Source organism: Xiphophorus hellerii, chromosome 14 (assembly GCF_003331165.1).
Source record: "Xiphophorus hellerii strain 12219 chromosome 14, Xiphophorus_hellerii-4.1, whole genome shotgun sequence".
NCBI lineage: Eukaryota > Metazoa > Chordata > Actinopteri > Cyprinodontiformes > Poeciliidae > Xiphophorus > Xiphophorus hellerii.
In genome coordinates this window covers 3,441,090-3,463,171 of record NC_045685.1, presented here as the reverse complement: position 1 = coordinate 3,463,171, position 22,082 = coordinate 3,441,090, and the positions used below count along the sequence as shown (strand labels likewise).

At 37.3% G+C, this 22,082-nt stretch overlaps 1 protein-coding gene across 3 annotated transcripts in view; it reads right to left on the bottom strand.

Moving 5' to 3' along the window:
* Positions 1 to 22,082, bottom strand: part of LOC116732898 (RAS guanyl-releasing protein 2) — a 79,477-nt gene that overhangs the window by 9,899 nt on the left and 47,496 nt on the right. For all 3 annotated transcript variants that reach the window (XM_032583484.1, XM_032583481.1, XM_032583483.1), the window contains exon 14: positions 19,483 to 19,519. In XM_032583484.1, coding sequence (XP_032439375.1) covers positions 19,483 to 19,519 — 37 coding nt within the window. The remainder of the gene's footprint in view (positions 1 to 19,482; positions 19,520 to 22,082) is intronic.

The window sequence follows — 22,082 nt, the reverse complement described above, 5'->3', positions numbered from 1 at the left end:
AATTGCCACACTAATCCCATGTGTAACAATTGCTGGGTTAAATCAGTTATATACAGCTCAAAAGAGCAATTTTCTGATGTAAAAATATTCAAGGCTTTTATTTTGAAATTTTTGTTAAGCTTCATTTCAAAGGGCCAAACTAATCCCATGTGTAACAGTTACTGAGTTAAATCAGTTATATACAGCCCATAGCAGCAAGTAGTTATAAAGGCCAGTTAAGTCCTGATCTGTTTCAACTGAGGATAGATAGAACTACAATGATGCGTATTTGTAGTCCAAATCAGCAGCCAATAGCCTCTTGAGATCCGTTGCTATGTTAAATAAGTTTCACACCAAGGTGTGAAGTGTCAGTGAGACAGCCTGAGAGCCTCAGAAAATCCTGTCGCATGACTTTGCTCTGAAGCACCGTGACAGAAAACCGTACGGTCTAGATAAATTTCGAAAACATTTTACCGGAGCAGACAGGCGTATCAATGTCAGGACCGATTTTGATACTAATCGTGCGATATTTGTGGCCGTGATGGCGATTTCAAAAATGATTTGGGTTGAAAAAGTTGTCTTGATCTCTCACTCTAATCAGCGAGAGAAGCCCTCTAACTTTAGGAAAAATGAGAAACTTTGGGTCGCTTAGAGGCAAATTGTGGACAAACCGTAACTGGTATCGACGAGCCGTCTTCACTTTCGAAGAGATCACAGACGTATCTACAAAATGAAATTTGAATGGCATTTCTAGGTGAATTTGTGACGACACAGCAAATCCTCAAAAATAGGGTATTTCTAGGATTTTTCCCATTGAGTTATAATGGGGTTTTTTTCGTAGTTTTTTGCGAATTATGTCGCCACGTTAAGCCCAAATCCCACCAGAAGTAATAGCTCCAATGGCGTGAATTTTCTGCACGTTTTGATACCTCATTTGTAGGTGTGCACCCAGCGGTATGAGCCGCATTAACGGTTACGGAAGAAAAATAAAGAATTATAACTAGAAAATTTCGGAAGAAATTTAGCCGGGGCCTGCCAAGGCGCGCCCGTGGGGTTTGGGCCCGGCGTCGTCACGCTACAAATCGGCATCGACGCTAAAGAACGCCGCAACGTAATCAGTGGCACGCGGAGAACCGCAAGAACGTTAAGCGAGGCGGACGTGCACCATTCAGTACGATTTAAAATGTTGTCAAGGCTTTTATTTTGGAAGTTTTGTTAAACTTCATTTCAAAGGGCCAAGCTAATCCCATGCGTAATAGTCCTTGGGTTAAAATAGTTATATAATGCTCAAAACACAAGTAGCTGATGTAAAAATATTCAAGGCTTTTATTTTGAAATTTTCAGTATGCTTCATTTTAAAGTTCTGAAGTAATACCACGTGTAAGAGTGCTTTGGATGAAAAAGTCAAATAAAGCCAAAAAGAGCAATTACGTCATGTAAAAATATTCAAGGCTTTTATTTTGAAATTTTCAGTATGCTTCATTTCAAAGGGACAAACTAATACCATGTGTAACAGTGCTTTGGATGAAAAAGTCAAATAAAGCCAAAAAGAGCAATTACATGATGTAAAAATATTCAAGGCTTTTATTTTGAAATTTTCAGTATGCTTCATTTCAAAGGGACAAACTAATACCATGTGTAACAGTGCTTTGGATGAAAAAGTCAAATAAAGCCAAAAAGAGCAATTACATGATGTAAAAATATTCAAGGCTTTTATTTTGAAATTTTCAGTATGCTTCATTTCAAAGGGACAAACTAATACCATGTGTAACAGTGCTTTGGATGAAAAAGTCAAATAAAGCCAAAAAGAGCAATTACATGATGTAAAAATATTCAAGGCTTTTATTTTGAAATTTTCATTATGCTTCATTTTAAAGTTCTGAACTAATACCACGTGTAAGAGTGCTTTGGATGAAAAAGTCAAATAAAGCCAAAAAGAGCAATTACGTCATGTAAAAATATTCAAGGCTTTTATTTTGAAATTTTCAGTATGCTTCATTTCAAAGGGCCAAACTAATACCATGTGTAACAGTGCTTTGGATGAAAAAGTCATATACGGCCAAAAAGAGCAATTACATGATGTAAAAATATTCAAGGCTTTTATTTTGAAATTATTATTATGCTCCATTTTAAAGTTCCGAACTAATCCCATGTGTAACAGTGCTTTGGATGAAAAAGTCATACAAAGCCAAAAACAGCAATTACATGATGTAAAAATATTCAAGGCTTTTATTTTGAAATTATTATTATGCTCCATTTTAAAGTTCCGAACTAATCCCATGTGTAACATTGCTTTGGATGAAAAAGTCATATACGGCCAAAAAGAGCAATTACATGATGTAAAAATATTCAAGGCTTTTATTTTGAAATTTTCAGTATGCTTCATTTCAAAGGGCCAAACTAATACCATGTGTAACAGTGCTTTGGATGAAAAAGTCAAATAAAGCCAAAAAGAGCAATTACATGATGTAAAAATATTCAAGGCTTTTATTTTGAAATTTTTGTTAAGCTTCATTTCAAAGGGCCAAACTAATACCATGTGTAACAGTGCTTTGGATGAAAAAGTCAAATAAAGCCAAAAACAGCAATTACCTGATGTAAAAATATTCAAGGCTTTTATTTTGAAATTTTCATCAAGCTTAATTTTAAATTGCCACACTAATCCCATGTGTAACAATTGCTGGGTTAAATCAGTTATATACAGCTCAAAAGAGCAATTTTCTGATGTAAAAATATTCAAGGCTTTTATTTTGAAATTTTTGTTAAGCTTCATTTCAAAGGGCCAAACTAATACAATGTGTAACAGTGCTTTGGATGAAAAAGTCAAATAAAGCCAAAAAGAGCAATTACATGATGTAAAAATATTCAAGGCTTTTATTGTGAAATTTTTGTTAAGCTTCATTTTAAAGTTCAAAACTAATCCCATGTGTAACAGTTACTGAGTTAAATCAGTTATATACAGCCCATAGCAGCAATTAGTTATAAAGGCCAGTTCAGTCCTGATCTGTTTCAACTGAGGATAGATAGAACTACAATGATGCGTATTTGTAGTCCAAATCAGCAGCCAATAGCCTCTTGAGCTCCGTTGCTATGTTAAATAAGTTTCACACCAAGGTGTGAAGTGTTAGTGAAAGAGCCTGAGAGCCTCAGAAAATCCTGTCGCATGACTTTGCTCTGAAGCACCGTGACAGAAAACCGTACGGTCTAGATAAATTTCGAAAACATTTTACCGGAGCAGACAGGCGTATCAATGTCAGGACCGATTTTGATACTAATCGTGCGATATTTGTGGCCGTGATGGCGATTTCAAAAATGATTTGGGTGGAAAAAGTTGTCTTGATCTCTCACTCTAATCAGCGAGAGAAGCACTCTAACTTTAGGAAAAATGAGAAACTTTGGGTCGCTTAGAGGCAAATTGTGGACAAACCGTAACTGGTATCGACAAGCCGTCTTCACTTTCGAAGAGATCACAGACGTATCTACAAAATGAAATTTGAATGGCATTTCTAGGTGAATTTGTGACGACACAGAAAATCCTCAAAAATAGGGTATTTCCAGGATTTTTCCCATTGACTTATAATGGGTTTTTTTTCGTAGTTTTTTGCGAATTATGTCGCCACGTTAAGCCCAAATCCCACCACAAATAATAGCTCCAATGGCGTGAATTTTCTGCACGTTTTGATACCTCATTTGTAGGTGTGCACCCAGCGGTATGAGCCGCATTAACGGTGACGGAAGAAAAATAAAGAATTATAATAAAGAGACACTTTGTTGGGTGTAGAGTAATAGGTTCCTGCCATTGCTTTGCATGGCAGGCCCCAACTAGAAAATTTCGGAAGAAATTTAGCCGGGGCCTGCCAAGGCGCGCCCGTCGGGCTCGGGCCCGGCGTCGTCACGCCACAAATCGGCGTCGACGCTAAAGGACGCCGCAACGTAATCAATGGCACGCGGAGAACCGCAAGAACGTTAAGCAAGGCGGACGTGCACCATTCGGTACGATTTAAAATTTTTGTCAAGGCTTTTATTTTGGAAGTTTTGTTAAACTTCATTTCAAAGGGCCAACCTAATCCCATGAATAACAGTCATTGGATAAAATCAGTTATATAGTGCTCAAAACAGCAATAATCTCATGTAAGAATTCTCAAGGCTTTTATTTTGAAATTTTCAGTATGCTCCATTTTAAAGTTCTGAACGAATCCCATGTGTAACAGTGCTTTGGATAAAAAAGTCACATAAAGCCAAAAAGCGCAATTACCTGATGTAAAAATATTCAAGGCTTTTATTTTGAAATTATTATTATGCTCCATTTTAAAGTTCCGAACTAATCCCATGTGTAACAGTGCTTTGGATGAAAAAGTCATATAAAGCCAAAAAGAGCAATTACATGATGTAAAAATATTCAAAGCTTTTATTTTGAAATTTTTGTTAAGCTTCATTTCAAATGGCCAAACTAATACCATGTGTAACAGTGCTTTGGATGAAAAAGTCAAATAAAGCCAAAAACAGCAATTACCTGATGTAAAAATATTCAAGGCTTTTATTTTGAAATTATTATTATGCTTAATTTTAAAGTTCCAAACTAATACCATGTGTAACAGTTCCTGAGTTAAATCAGTTATATACAGCCCATAGCAGCAAATAGTTCTAAAGGCCAGTTCAGTCCTGATCTGTTTCAACTGAGGGTTCCACTATAGATAGAACTACAATGATGCGTATCTGTAGTCCAAACCAGCAGCCAATAGCCTCTTGAGATCCGTTGCTATGGCAAATAATGGTCTCAGCAGGGTGTGAGCTCTGAGCTCTGAGCTGTCAAACACACAATTGTGTGTTTGAGCAAACACATTTTACTGAAAAGAAGCATTGGAAACAAATCCTTCCTGTTCGGGAACCGTAATACATATTCGAAAAGCGTTTGGAGCGTATGACAGGCCTATGTGTCTTCTGCGATAGTCCCGAGATTCATATCTGTACCTCACTCAGAACATTTACAGTGATGAGAGAAAGAAATGTTGTGCCCAGATCTGAAATTCTATTCAAATACATGGGAGAGAGCCTCAGACAGCCTCAGAAAATCCTGTCGCATGACTTTGCTCTGAAGCACCGTGACAGAAAACCGTACGGTCTAGATAAATTTCGAAAACATTTTACCGGAGCAGACAGGCGTATCAATGTCAGGACCGATTTTGATACTAATCGTGCGATATTTGTGGGCGTGATGGCGATTTCAAAAATGATTTGGGTTGAAAAAGTTGTCTTCATCTCTCACTCTAATCAGCGAGAGAAGCACTGTAATTTTCGGAAAAATGAGAAACTTTGGGTCGCTTAGAGGCAAATTGTGGACAAACCGTAACTGGTATCGACGAGCCGTCTTCACTTTCGAAGAGATCACAGACGTATCTACAAAATGAAATTTGAATGGCATTTCTAGGTGAATTTGTGACGACACAGAAAATCCTCAAAAATAGGGTATTTCCAGGATTTTTCCCATTGACTTATAATGGGGTTTTTTTCGTAGTTTTTTGCGAATTATGTCGCCACGTTAACCCCAAATCCCACCAAAAATAATAGCTCCAATGGCGTGAATTTTCTGCACGTTTTGATACCTCATTTGTAGGTGTGCACCCAGCGGTATGAGCCGCATTAACGGTGACGGAAGAAAAATAAAGAATTATAATAAAGAGACGCTTGTTGGGTGTAGAGTAATAGGTTCCTGCCATTGCTTTGCATGGCAGGCCCCAACTAGAAAAACAAAATTTCTGAAGAAATTTAGCCGGGGCCTGCCAAGGCGCGCCCGTGGGGTATGGGCCCGGCGTCGTCACGCTACAAATTGGCATCGACGCTAAAGAACGCCGCAACGTAATCAGTGGCACGCGGAGAATCGCAAGAACATAAAGTAAGGCGGACGTGCACCATTCAGTATGATTTAAAATTTTTGTCAAGGCTTTTATTTTGGAAGTTTTGTTAAACTTCATTTCAAAGGGCCAAACTAATCCCATGCGTAATAGTCATTGGGTTAAATCAGTTATATAATGCTCAACAGAGCAATTATCTGATTTAAAAATATTCAAGGCTTTTATTTTGAAATTTGCAGTATGCTTCATTTCAGAGGGCCAAACTATTCCATTGTGTAACAGTGCTTTGGATAAAAAAGTCACATAAAGCCAAAAAGCGCAATTACCTGATGTAAAAATATTCAAGGCTTTTATTTTGAAATTATTATTATGCTCCATTTGAAAGTTCCGAACTAATCCCATGTGTAACAGTGCTTTGGATGAAAAAGTCATATACGGCCAAAAACAGCAATTACCTGATGTAAAAATATTCAAGGCTTTTATTTTGAAATTATTGTTATGCTCCATTTTAAAGTTCCGAACTAATCCCATGTGTAACAGTGCTTTGGATGAAAAAGTCATACAAAGCCAAAAACAGCAATTACATGATGTAAAAATATTCAAGGCTTTTATTTTGAAATTATTGTTATGCTCCATTTTAAAGTTCCGAACTAATCCCATGTGTAACAGTGCTTTGGATGAAAAAGTCATACAAAGCCAAAAACAGCAATTACATGATGTAAAAATATTCAAGGCTTTTATTTTGAAATTATTATTATGCTCCATTTTAAAGTTCCGAACTAATCCCATGTGTAACAGTGCTTTGGATGAAAAAGTCATACAAAGCCAAAAACAGCAATTACATGATGTAAAAATATTCAAGGCTTTTATTTTGAAATTATTATTATGCTCCATTTTAAAGTTCCGAACTAATCCCATGTGTAACAGTGCTTTGGATGAAAAAGTCATATAAAGCCAAAAAGAGCAATTACATGATGTAAAAATATTCAAGGCTTTTATTTTGAAATTATTATTATGCTCCATTTTAAAGTTCCGAACGAATCCCATGTGTAACAGTGCTTTGGATGAAAAAGTCATACAAAGCCAAAAAGAGCAATTACATGATGTAAAAATATTCAAGGCTTTTATTTTGAAATTTTCAGTATGCTTCATTTCAGAGGGCCAAACTATTCCATTGTGTAACAGTGCTTTGGATGAAAAAGTCATATACGGCCAAAAAGAGCAATTACGTCATGTAAAATATTCAAGGCTTTTATTTTGAAATTTTCAGTATGCTTAATTTTAAAGTTCCAAAATAATCCCATGTGTAACAGTTACTGAGTTAAATCAGTTATATACAGCCCATAGCAGCGGGTAGTTCTAAAGGCCAGTTCTCAGTCCTGATCTGTTTCAACTGAGGATAGATAGAACTACAATGATGCGTATTTGTAGTCCAAATCAGCAGCCAATAGCCTCTTGAGATCCGTTGCTATGTTAAATAAGTTTCACACCAAGGTGTGAAGTGTTAGTGAAACAGCCTGAGAGCCTCAGAAAATCCTGTCGCATGACTTTGCTCTGAAGCACCGTGACAGAAAACCGTACGGTCTAGATAAATTTCGAAAACATTTTACCGGAGCAGACAGGCGTATCAATGTCAGGACCGATTTTGATACAAATCGTGCGATATTTGTGGCCGTGATGGCGATTTCAAAATTATTTTGGGCTCAAAAAACCTCTTCATTTCTCACTCTAGCCGAGATGGGCTGTCACTCTAATTTTAGAAAAAATGAGAAACTTTGGGTCGCTTAGAGGCAAATTGTGGACAAACCGTAACTGGTATCGACGAGCCGTCTTCACTTTCGAAGAGATCACAGACGTATCTACAAAATGAAATTTGAATGGCATTTCTAGGTGAATTTGTGACGACACAGAAAATCCTCAAAAATAGGGTATTTCTAGGATTTTTCCCATTGACTTATAATGGGGTTTTTTTCGTAGTTTTTTGCGAATTATGTCGCCACGTTAAGCCCAAATCCCACCAGAAGTAATAGCTGGAATGGCGTGAATTTTCTGCACGTTTTGATACCTCATTTGTAGGTGTGCACCCAGCGGTATGAGCCGCATTAACGGTTACGGAAGAAAAATAAAGAATAAAGAAACACTTTCTCCGACAATAGCAATAGGTTCCTGCCATTGCTTTGCATGGCAGGCCCCAATAATATTAAAGAGACACTTTGTTGGGTGTAGAGTAATAGGTTCCTGCCATTGCTTTGCATGGCAGGCCCCAACTAGAAAAACAAAATTTCTGAAGAAATTTAGCCGGGGCCTGCCAAGGCTCGCCCGTCGGGTTTGGGCCCGGCGTCGTCACGCTACAAATTGGCATCGACGCTAAAGGACGGCGCAACGTGATCAATGGCACGCAGAGAACCACAAGAACGTTAGTAAGGTGGACGTTCACCATTCGGTACGATTTAAAATGTTGTCAAGGCTTTTATTTTGGAAGTTTCAGTATGCTTCATTTCAAAGGGCCAAACTAATCCCATGCGTAATAGTCCTTGGGTTAAAATAGTTATATAATGCTCAAAACACAAGTAGCTGATGTAAAAATATTCAAGGCTTTTATTTTGGAATTTTCATTATGCTTCATTTCAAAAGGGCCAAACTAATACCATGTGTAACAGTGCTTTGGATGAAAAAGTCAAATAAAGAGAAAATGAGCAATTACTTCATTTAAAAAATATTCAAGGCTTTTATTTTGAAATTTTCACTATGCTTCATTTCAAAGGGCCAAACTAATACCATGAATAACAGTCATTGGATAAAATCAGTTATATAGTGCTCAAAACAGCAATAATCTCATGTAAGAATTCTCAAGGCTTTTATTTTGAAATTTTCAGTATGCTCCATTTTAAAGTTCTGAACGAATCCCATGTGTAACAGTGCTTTGGATAAAAAAGTCACATAAAGCCAAAAAGCGCAATTACCTGATGTAAAAATATGCAAGGCTTTTATTTTGAAATTATTATTATGCTCCATTTTAAAGTTCCGAACTAATCCCATGTGTAACAGTGCTTTGGATGAAAAAGTCACATAAAGCCAAAAAGCGCAATTACCTGATGTAAAATATTCAAGGCTTTTATTTTGAAATTATTATTATGCTCCATTTTAAAGTTCCTAACAAATCCCATGTGTAACAGTGCTTTGGATGAAAAAGTCATATACGGCCAAAAAGAGCAATTACATGACGTAAAAATATTCAAGGCTTTTATTTTGAAATTATTATTATGCTCCATTTTAAAGTTCCTAACAAATCCCATGTGTAACAGTGCTTTGGATGAAAAAGTCATATACGGCCAAAAAGAGCAATTACATGACGTAAAAATATTCAAGGCTTTTATTTTGAAATTTTCAGTATGCTTCATTTCAGAGGGCCAAACTATTCCATTGTGTAACAGTGCTTTGGATAAAAAAGTCACATAAAGCCAAAAAGCGCAATTACCTGATGTAAAAATATTCAAGGCTTTTATTTTGAAATTATTATTATGCTCCATTTTAAAGTTCCGAACTAATCCCATGTGTAACAGTGCTTTGGATGAAAAAGTCATATAAAGCCAAAAAGAGCAATTACATGATGTAAAAATATTCAAAGCTTTTATTTTGAAATTTTTGTTAAGCTTCATTTCAAAGGGCCAAACTAATACCATGTGTAACAGTGCTTTGGATGAAAAAGTCAAATAAAGCCAAAAACAGCAATTACCTGATGTAAAAATATTCAAGGCTTTTATTTTGAAATTATTATTATGCTTAATTTTAAAGTTCCAAACTAATACCATGTGTAACAGTTCCTGAGTTAAATCAGTTATATACAGCCCATAGCAGCAAATAGTTCTAAAGGCCAGTTCAGTCCTGATCTGTTTCAACTGAGGGTTCCACTATAGATAGAACTACAATGATGCGTATCTGTAGTCCAAACCAGCAGCCAATAGCCTCTTGAGATCCGTTGCTATGGCAAATAATGGTCTCAGCAGGGTGTGAGCTCTGAGCTCTGAGCTGTCAAACACACAATTGTGTGTTTGAGCAAACACGTTTTACTGACAAAAAGCATTGGAAACAAATCCTTCCTGGTCGGGAACCGTAATACATATTCGAAAAGCGTTTGAAGCGTATGACAGGTCAATGTGTCTTCTGCGATAGTCCCGAGATTCATATCTGTACCTCACTCAGAACATTTACAGCGATGAGAGAAAGAAATGTTGTGCCCAGATCTGAAATTCTATTCAAATACATGGGAGAGAGCCTCAGACAGCCTCAGAAAATCCTGTCGCATGACTTTGCTCTGAAGCACCGTGACAGAAAACCGTACGATCTAGATAAATTTCGAAAAGATTTTACCGGAGCAGACAGGCGTATCAATGTCAGGACCGATTTTGATACTAATCGTGCGATATTTGTGGGCGTGATGGCGATTTCAAAAATGATTTGGGTTGAAAAAGTTGTCTTCATCTCTCACTCTAATCAGCGAGAGAAGCACTGTAATTTTCGGAAAAATGAGAAACTTTGGGTCGCTTAGAGGCAAATTGTGGACAAACCGTAACTGTTATCGACGAGCCGTCTTCACTTTCGAAGAGATCACAGACGTATCTACAAAATGAAATTTGAATGGCATTTCTACGTGAATTAGTGACGACACAGAAAATCCTCAAAAATAGGGTATTTCCAGGATTTTTCCCATTGACTTATAATGGGGTTTTTTTCGTAGTTTTTTGCGAATTATGTCGCCACGTTAAGCCCAAATCCCACCAAAAGTAATAGCAACAATGGCGTGAATTTTCTGCACGTTTTGATACCTCATTTGTAGGTGTGCACCCAGCGGTATGAGCCGCATTAACGGTTACGGAAGAAAAATAAAGAACTATAATAATAAAGAGACGCTTGTTGGGTGTAGAGTAATAGGTTCCTGCCATTGCTTTGCATGGCAGGCCCCAACTAGAAAATTTCGGAAGAAATTTAGCCGGGGCCTGCCAAGGCGCGCCCGTGGGGTTTGGGCCCGGCGTCGTCACGCCACAAATCGGCGTCGACGCTAAAGAACGCCGCAACGTAATCAGTGGCACGCGGAGAACCGCAAGAACGTTAAGTGAGGCGGACGTGCACCATTCGGTACGATTTAAAATGTTGTCAAGGCTTTTATTTTGGAAGTTTTGTTAAACTTCATTTCAAAGGGCCAAACTAATACCATGTGTAACAGTGCTTTGGATGAAAAAGTCAAATAAAGCCAAAAAGAGCAATTACATGATGTAAAAATATTCAAGGCTTTTATTTTGAAATTTTCAGTATGCTTCATTTCAGAGGGCCAAACTATTCCATTGTGTAACAGTGCTTTGGATAAAAAAGTCAAATAAAGCCAAAAAGAGCAATTACGTCATGTAAAAATATTCAAGGCTTTTATTTTGAAATTTTCAGTATGCTTCATTTTAAAGTTCTGAACTAATACCACGTGTAAGAGTGCTTTGGATGAAAAAGTCATACAAAGCCAAAAACAGCAATTACATGATGTAAAAATATTCAAGGCTTTTATTTTGAAATTATTATTATGCTCCATTTTAAAGTTCCAAACTAATCCCATGTGTAACAGTGCTTTGGATGAAAAAGTCATATACGGCCAAAAAAAGCAATTACATGAAGTAAAAATATTCAAGGCTTTTATTTTGAAATTTTCAGTATGCTTCATTTCAGAGGGCCAAACTAATACCACGTGTAACAGTGCTTTGGATGAAAAAGTCACATAAAGCCAAAAACAGCAATTACCTGATGTAAAAATATTCAAGGCTTTTATTTTGAAATTATTATTATGCTCCATTTTAAAGTTCCGAACTAATCCCATGTGTAACATTGCTTTGGATGAAAAAGTCATATACGGCCAAAAAGAGCAATTACGTCATGTAAAATATTCAAGGCTTTTATTTTGAAATTTTCAGTATGCTTAATTTTAAAGTTCCAAACTAATCCCATGTGTAACAGTGCTTTGGATGGAAAAGTCAAATAAAGCCAAAAAGAGCAATTACGTCATGTAAAAATATTCAGGGCTTTTATTTTGAAATTTTCAATATGCTTAATTTTAAAGTTCCAAACTAATCCCATGTGTAACAGTTACTGAGTTAAATCAGTTATATACAGCCCATAGCAGCAATTAGTTCTAAAGGCCAGTTCTCAGTCCTGATCTGTTTCAACTGAGGATAGATAGAACTACAGCGATGCGTTTTTGTAGTCCAAATCAGCAGCCAATAGCCTCTTGAGTTCCGTTGCTATGTTAAATAAGTTTCACACCAAGGTGTGAAGTGTTAGTGAAAGAGCCTGAGAGCCTCAGAAAATCCTGTCGCATGACTTTGCTCTGAAGCACCGTGACAGAAAACCGTACGGTCTAGATAAATTTCGAAAACATTTTACCGGAGCAGACAGGCGTATCAATGTCAGGACCGATTTTGATACTAATCGTGCGATATTTGTGGGCGTGATGGCGATTTCAAAAATGATTTGGGCTGAAAAAGTTGTCTTGATCTCTCACTCTAATCAGCGAGAGAAGCACTCTAACTTTAGGAAAAATGAGAAACTTTGGGTCGCTTAGAGGCAAATTGTGGACAAACCGTAACTGGTATCGACGAGCCGTCTTCACTTTCGAAGAGATCACAGACGTATCTACAAAATGAAATTTGAATGGCATTTCTAGGTGAATTTGTGACGACACAGAAAATCCTCAAAAATAGGGTATTTCTAGGATTTTTCCCATTGACTTATAATGGGTTTTTTTTCGCAGTTTTTTGCGAATTATGTCGCCACGTTAACCCCAAATCCCACCAAAAATAATAGCTCCAATGGCGTGAATTTTCTGCACGTTTTGATACCTCATTTGTAGGTGTGCACCCAGCGGTATGAGCCGCATTAACGGTGACGGAAGAAAAATAAAGAAGAAGAATATTAAAGAGACGCTTCTCTCCGACAATAGTAATAGGTTCCTGCCATTGCTTTGCATGGCAGGCCCCAACTAGAAAATTTCGGAAGAAATTTAGCCGGGGCCTGCCAAGGCGCGCCCGTCGGGCATGGGCCCGGCGTCGTCACGCCACAAATCGGCATCGACGCTAAAGAACGCCGCGACGTAATCAGTGGCACGCGGAGAACCGCAAGAACGTTAAGCGAGGCGGACGTGCACCGTTCGGTACGATTTAAAATGTTGTCCAGGCTTTTATTTTGGAAGTTTTGTTAAACTTCATTTCAAAGGGCCAAACTAATCCCAAGCGTAATAGTCCTTGGGTTAAAATAGTTATATAATGCTCAAAACACAAGTAGCTGATGTAAAAATATTCAAGGCTTTTATTTTGAAATTTTCAGTATGCTTCATTTTAAAGTTCTGAACTAATACCACGTGTAAGAGTGCTTTGGATGAAAAAGTCAAATAAAGCGAAAAAGAGCAATTACGTCATGTAAAAATATTCAAGGCTTTTATTTTGAAACTTTTGTTAAGCTTCATTTCAAAGGGCCAAACTAATACCATGTGCAACAGTGCTTTGGATGAAAAAGTCAAATAAAGCCAAAAAGAGCAATTACATGATGTAAAAATATTCAAGGCTTTTATTTTGAAATTTTTGTTAATCTTCATTTCAAAGGGCCAAACTAATACCATGTGTAACAGTGCTTTGGATGAAAAAGTCAAATAAAGCCAAAAAGAGCAATTACGTCATGTAAAAATATTCAAGGCTTTTATTTTGAAATTTGCAGGATGCTTCATTTCAAAGGGCCAAACTAATCCCATGCGTAATAGTCCTTGGGTTAAAATAGTTATATAATGCTCAAAACACAAGTAGCTGATGTAAAAATATTCAAGGCTTTTATTTTGAAATTTTCAGTATGCTTCATTTCAAAGGGCCAAACTAATACCATGTGTAACAGTGCTTTGGATGAAAAAGTCAAATAAAGCCAAAAAGAGCAATTACGTGATGTAAAAATATTCAAGGCTTTTATTTTGAAATTTTCAGTATGCTTCATTTCAAAGGGCCAAACTAATCCCATGTGTAACAGTGCTTTGGATGAAAAAGTCATACAAAGCCAAAAACAGCAATTACATGATGTAAAAATATTCAAGGCTTTTATTTTGAAATTATTATTATGCTCCATTTTAAAGTTCCGAACTAATCCCATGTGTAACATTGCTTTGGATGAAAAAGTCATATACGGCCAAAAAGAGCAATTACGTCATGTAAAATATTCAAGGCTTTTATTTTGAAATTTTCAGTATGCTTAATTTTAAAGTTCCAAACTAATCCCATGTGTAACAGTGCTTTGGATGGAAAAGTCAAATAAAGCCAAAAAGAGCAATTACATGATGTAAAAATATTCAAGGCTTTTATTTTGAAATTATTATTATGCTCCATTTTAAAGTTCCGAACTAATCCCATGTGTAACAGTGCTTTGGATGAAAAAGTCATACAAAGCCAAAAAGAGCAATTACATGATGTAACAATATTCAAGGCTTTTATTTTGAAATTTTCAGTATGCTTCATTTCAAAGGGCCAAACTAATCCCATGTGTAACAGTGCTTTGGATGAAAAAGTCATATACGGCCAAAAAGAGCAATTACGTCATGTAAAATATTCAAGGCTTTTATTTTGAAATTTTCAGTATGCTTAATTTTAAAGTTCCAAACTAATCCCATGTGTAACAGTTACTGAGTTAAATCAGTTATATACAGCCCATAGCAGCAGGTAGTTCTAAAGGCCAGTTCTCAGTCCTGATCTGTTTCAACTGAGGATAGATAGAACTACAGCGATGCGAATTTGTAGTCCTAATCAGCAGCCAATAGCCTCTTGAGTTCCGTTGCTATGGTAAATAATGGTCTCAGCAGGGTGTGAGCTCTGAGCTCTCAAACACACAATTGTGTGTTTGAGCAAACACGTTTTACTGACAAAAAAGCATTGGAAACAAATCCTTCTTGTTCGGGAACCGTAATACATATTCGAAAAGCGTTTGGAGCGTATGAGAGGGCAATGTGTCTTCTGCGATAGTCCCGAGATTCATATCTGTACCTCACTCAGAGCATTTACAGCGATGAGAGAAAGAAATGTTGTGCCCAGATCTGAACCTAGATCGGCTGTCACTCTAATTTGAGCAAAAATGAGAAACTTTGGGTCGCTTAGAGACAAATTGTGGACAAACCGTAACTGGTATCGACGAGCCGTCTTCACTTTCGAAGAGATCACAGACGTATCTACAAAATGAAATTTGAATGGCATTTCTAGGTGAATTTGTGACGACACAGCAAATCCTCAAAAATAGGGTATTTCTAGGATTTTTCCCATTGACTTATAATGGGTTTTTTTTGGTAGTTTTTTGCGAATTATGTCGCCACGTTAAGCCCAAATCCCACCACAAATAATAGCTCCAATGGCGTGAATTTTCTGCACGTTTTGATACCTCATTTGTAGGTGTGCACCCAGCGGTATGAGCCGCATTAACGGTTACGGAAGAAAAAAGAATATTAAAGAGACGCTTCTCTCCGACAATAGTAATAGGTTCCTGCCATTGCTTTGCATGGCAGGCCCCAATTAAAGAGACGCTTCTCTCCGACAATAGTAATAGGTTCCTGCCATTGCTTTGCATGGCAGGCCCCAATAATAAAGAAACTTTTCTTGGGAGAATAGCAATAGGTTCCTGCCATTGCTTTGCATGGCAGGCCCCAATAAGAAAATTATTCATTTCTAGATTGGATCAACACCAGCATGTTAAGATCAATATTTTAGCTTTAGATTTGGACTTGAAATTTTATTTTATATTTGTATCGCAGTTTCTCAACTCTACCTCAACAAAACATTTTGCTTTGACTTGCTTATTTTCAATGGTTTCTGTTTATCATGTCAATATGTTCGTAGAGTAGACACAGTACAGACCAAAAGTTTGGACACACCTTCTAATTAAAATGGGTTTTCTTTATTTTCATGACTATTTATAAGGCAAGAAATCCCACTTATTAACCTGACAGGGCTCACCTATGAAGTGAAAACCATTTCAGGTGACTACCTCTTGAAGCTCATCAAGAAAATGCAGAGTGTGTGCAAAGCAGTAATCACAGCAAAAGGTTGCTACTTTGAAGAAACTAGAATATAAGGGGTATTTTCAGTTGTTTTACACTTTTTTGTTTAGTGCATATTTCCACATGTGTTATTCATAGTTTGATGCCTTCAGTGTGATTCTACAATGTCAATAGTCATGAAAATAAAGGAAACTCATTGAATTAAAAGGTGTGTCCAAACTTTTGGTCTGTACTGTATATAAACTATGTCAAAATTCTATCCTTGGTTCTAACAAAATAATTCAAAAGAAAAAAACAACAAAAACACCCTAAAGTCAGAAGTTTGATGATATATCAAACCAAATGATATAAAGTATTGGTAGTGGCATCGGTACTGGCTCTGTATTTACTTGATATCAGATCGATACCAAAACATGCAGTATAACTCACCTCTAGTTTGAGCGACACCCAGTATTCATGCAGGTTAGGGGCCACAGTTACCCCCAAAAAGCTACAATTTCCAAATACTTGGCACTCCCTCTAAAACTGCTTATTGTAATACTTCAAACACCAAATTACCTTAATATGCATTAATACACAGTGGATACCGTCATACTTCAAATGAGAGCATCCACAGTCTTTTTTCTACTGCTGAGTGGTACAGCCAATCTGATTGGCTAACGACAGCCAATAGCCTGTCAAGTAGCACTGTCTTGATTCCTCAGCTTTCCAAGCTGCATTTTCTTTCTAATATTTTCAATATGATCTAGAAGAAAATGAGCGAAAAGGATCATTTTCCGCAACTAATGGGAAAAACCCATGATTTTGTGAATACTGAATAGGTAATTGTCCTCTAGAGCTGTGAGATGCGGCATATTTTGCTTTCAATCTGATACCAAATTAGTAATGGGCCAATATCGCCAATACCAATACATTTTATTATTCAAGTTTGATATATCAACGAGCTTCTGACTTTTAAGTGTTTTTTATTATAATAATGTTTTTGAATTATTTTGTTCAACCCTATTTGGACAAAGTAATTTTCTTTAACAACATATCATATAACATGACTTGTGTGTATTTTTCTTAAACAAAGTGCAACAAAATTATAATTTGAAAGCAAATTGAAACAATACCAAAAAATTATACAAAATTTCAAGAGAGAATATGAAACTAAAGTATGCGATACTGGATACTAATAGATTCGATACTTGGTGGACGTATCGATACTTTGGATCGATACACCCATCTCTAACAAAAACTACAATCCTCCAAATGTCCAAAGCTGATAGTAACATCCCCTAAAGACTTTGTAGCAAAATGTGGCTCTACAGAGTGCTGACATGCTGAAAGCCATGTATCTGTTTTGTCCTACTCCACCAAAACACACTACTTCATGTTTGATGGATGAAATCCTAATAAAATCAGTTGAAGTTTCTGACAAAATGCGAAGAAGTTCTAGATGTGTGGATGCCTCCCTAAGACTTAAACAGCTGTAAGTCGAATGTCTGAGAGACAGATAGGGGAGTCGGATCAAATATTTCTCAATAAAAAAAAAAAGTGAAAGCTGCTGCTGCAGAAATGTCAAGCTGACTGAAAAAGTCTGAAAACCCCCCAACTCAGGGCTATTTCTGTAGCTGTGTTGGAGTAAAAGTTGGAATGAACTGTGACAGCATTGCACCCAGTCACCTGCTGCTCCGACGCACACATCCCAGCAACCCACTCGCAGTCAGAGTCCTCCCACTCCTGCACTGCACCACAGTGGGTGATTCATTTCAATTACACCCCTGGCGCTCTGTCTCCCTCCCTGAGTACAGCCTAACAATGGTAATGGGGATGAATGGCAGTGGGCCTCTCATTGACTTCCTCCGGTCTCATTAATGGAACAAGCCAGAACACACTGAAACTCCCAGTCAGACTACAGGCCTCTGAGTGGAGAGGATATTGGAAAGTGTGGGGGTAGCAGGGGGGTTGAATGGGTGGGAGGTGTGTGTGTGTGGGTGTACCCACTGCAGAGACATCAGTCCTTTTTATGGGTGTGATTGTGTTTGACCCGCACTTAGCCTTCTCTGTAATACCAAAAGCCAAATGTGAACCTTCCTTTTATCTGTTAAAAACGTGAACTTAGATTGATTTCACTTTCTTAAAGGGGAAGTATTTTGTGTTTTCCACACACATAGCGCCATTTTATAGCACAATGAAGTAACTATCTTATTGTCAGTTACTATAAAAATTATAAACAAAAGTGTGAAATATTTCAATCTGTAAATAATCTATTACTGAAATAAGTGACTTAAATTTTTTTTACATTTCACAAGTTTCAATTTTGTGAGATGTATTTGGGTATTTTTGTTTTTTTTATTGAGGTATGTTTTTTGTTGGGTTTTTGTTTTTTTTTTTTACCTCTTTTGCACATCTTAAAACTATATTTTGACATTTTTAGCTAAACATCTGAAAGTGCCCGGAGAACATCTAGCAAACCCAAAACATACAAGTTTTTCCACATATCTGTAGTAAAATCAACTATGAATGCACTTTGACCTAAACTACTCAGTTAGATGCTAACCGCCAATCCACACTTTCCAGTCCTTTATTCCTAGAAGGTTTTTGGAACCACAGTTTCCCTATGGCTTCACATTGCGGCACTGCTTTGTGTTTGCAACGTGAAAAAAAAAAGTGGGAAAGTTCAAAGGTTTTGGAATACTTCTGGGATCAGTTTGTGCTAATGAACAAATTAGCCTTTGAGTAAACACGTCTATTTTTCTTGTCTCCTACATTCGAGGTGCGGAGCGTTGTGAAAACTGCGTCTAATGGCCCCGGCGAACACTAATTACTCTGGCTGCTATGCGACGGAAATGTTTGATGAAGGCTTGCCAGCGATTTAATAAGCAATGGTTAGCAAACCTGAAGGCCTAAATGAATGAGGAGAATGTTAATAATGAAATTACATGTGGCCGATAAGGAAATCCCTATTTTTTCCCAGAAAAGACTCAGTAGAATTCTTTCCCATTGTAGAGTTTGGAGAATTCACTGAACAGAGGTGGACCGGTTTGTTGCAAGCTAACGAGCTAATCATCCGAGCCACTCCGAGTGCAAACTGGCAGAGCAGTCATTTGTCTTCAATTGCCTCCTGCTAAAACCGCAGCAGACGAAAATCTTCCCGAGATCTGCCATCACTTCCTAAGTTTTTCCTCACATTCCATTTGGGGTGTTAAGTTATTTCCAGAGTGTAGCACCTGCAGTTCGTCACCAGCTTGGCACAAACCACTGACAGCCTCTCCCTACTGCAAAGAAGAAGGCTAAGTCAGTGTTTAAGAAGGGAGTGTTGACGGGTGAGGAGGTGTTGGAGGAGTGTGTGTGCGTGCGTGTGTGTGTGTGTCAAACACAAATCTATACGGAGGACCGGAAGGGCAAATCCAGGCTTTACGTGTGGACATGGAGTAAAACAGAGTGATCCTGTACAGCTGGTGAGATGGCGGCTCTGTGTGTTCTTGACATTTACTCTGTATATGCGTATATGAGTTCGAGTGGAGATCAATGGGATCAAGAGATTCTCAGGAGGCGGCAGTCTTCCGAGTGGAACAAGAACATCTGCTCGGAGAATTGTTGTCTTACCTTTGCACTTGTAGCCTTGTTTGTAAAAGCCCCATATCTAGAAGAAAGAAAGGACAAGACAAAGAAATAAGAAGGTTGGTGAACGGGTAATTAAGATACCTGAACGGAAATGGATGGAGAAAACACACCAGTATGCAGTGACATGTTAAACTTTGTCACATTCTGTCAGGTTCCACAAACCACAAACGTCAGCGTGTTTTGTTGGGACAACTTTAATTAGAAGGATAATATTACAAGATTTGGACAATCCTTCACAAATAAAAACCAAGGAGAAACCTTTGATCTTTTTCCTTTCCCTTTACAATAATGCATCATTTTGTGTCGGTCTATCAAAAAAAAAAATCCTCCCAAAATACATAAATGCTGTGGTTGTAACATTATGGTAAAGGCAGTAGTGGACACACTTCTGCTAATGCGCTTAATTTTGAAAACGTTCCAGATAAATTCTGGAAAAATTAAGAATTAAGTTTTGTTCTTAATTCTTTAAGTTGAATCCATTTTTTATTAGACATTTATATTCTATTTACACAACAGTTCATTTCCTCTCCTCACATTCTCTGTTTTTTCACTAAGAACTATTTCAAACAAGAAACAAATAGGAACAAAATAGAACACGGACAGGTGAGAACAAGACATAAACATAAATACAATATCTAAGGGCATTATAGAACATGGAAAATGTCTAAATTAAATTGGTGTTCAACGGTTGTGGTGTTTCAAGGACAGATATCATTTTAATAGAAGTTAGCACTTCAGCATTCTGCTAAACATCACATTAGCGATTTAGTATTAGCTTCTGCTAAATGTTACATTGGTGTAGCGCTTTAGCTGCTGCTAAATACAGTGTTCGGGTAATGTAATGTTAGTGGAACTAATGTTTGTTATTAGAGCTTCAGAGTTAGCTCAACTAACTTTTTAGCTAGCGGCGTCTCCCACTGGGTAAAGGTATCGATATTTTTTCAGCGCACATATCAGCTGTTGACAAGAACCAGTCGGTTTTCAGCGAGTTTCAGTGAATGCAACATCGCTAAGCAGTCAGGAACAGGAAGACGTTCAGCAGAATGAATCATGGTTAACTTTCACCTCTGGCTATAGTGGAACTGAACAGGTTCAGTTGGATGGCAAACTTTGAGCAAGAGTTGAATATTTTTTTCTTGTTTTTCAAAAACAGAAAGAACACACCCATGTTCCCTACGAATATTAATTTTAAATAGAGGTTATGCAGAGAAAAGCATTGCATAATAAGGGTTTCATGTGTTTTACTTGTACAAAAAACTCTGTCCAATTATAACTGAAAGAAAATAGTATTTTGAATGATGATAATTATAGTTCTCAAAGAGAAGCAGCATCCTGATATAACTCCATCTCAGCATGATCCTCCAGCTGCAATATGACAGATGGGTCCTGCAGAGCATGGTGACGGATGTTTAGTTACAAAAGAGTTTTATTTTCTATGTACCCTTCATATACAGTAAATGCCATAATTGAGAGCCACGTGGAAGGAAAGTAAAATTCATTGTTTGTGTACATAAACGTTGCAATAAAGCTGATGGAAACATAATGAGAAATGGAAAAATTTGAAATAATTGGCTCATTTCATAACTGGCAGTTTGGATCTTTAAACATCTTGAAAATTCCAATTATCCTCAGACCTAAGACTGATACATTTCTAAAAGTGGGTTATTTTTTAAATGGATTAACTGCGAACAGCAGAGGCTGTTTCCTTCTGCTAGGACTGTTGACATTTATGCCACACTGGTCTGGAAACAAGTGAACACGACAAAAACAGACGATGATGAATATGAGGATGATGAATATTCAGTAGCAACTACTACAAGCTTAACGTGACAGCAGAACACCAAACCAAACGTCACATTAGGACAATTTGGTCAAAAATAATAATTCAGAGAAACGCGTCAAAAATGTTAAGCTGAGCAACGGAGAAGCTTCAGCACAGAGAACAGAGAGTTGGATGAAAGAGGGAGTGGGGCGAGGATCTGAGGAAGGACTGTGTGTGTGTTGGCAGGAGAGACTCAGGTCAGTGATGAGGAGGACATGATGACGTGATGCTGCAGAGCGCAGGAGAGGGTAGCTGGGGACATCTAGTGACAGATTCAGGTAACAGGACAGAACAGAATGACACCAAATCGAAACAAACCCACTTTCTGCTTCATTTGAATTTTACATGACAGACTAACATAAAGCAGCACATATCTGTACCTAGAAATGTCATCCCTGTGCTGTTCATTTCTACTCAGCCGGAAAACCGTCCCCTCAGCGATTTCTGAAGGCAGTTTGGGATACAACAGAATAGTTACAGAACAAAATTGTAATAAGGACTGTTAGGATTCACAACATTGGACAAATAACACTGTACAGTTATTATTTAAAAGTAATAAATTCAGATCCAAAGCAATAACTGAGTAACTGAGTGGGGATATCTAAAAAAATGTGTAATAGTGGGATATAAGTTCAGTTGTATCTGATTATATTCAGATACAACTATCCTATTAAAGGGGCTGCCCTCATGTGCATGCCATTTATGTCAGATTTTATTAACTAAAAAATATTCAGAATCATTTGTCACTTGTTACGAATCA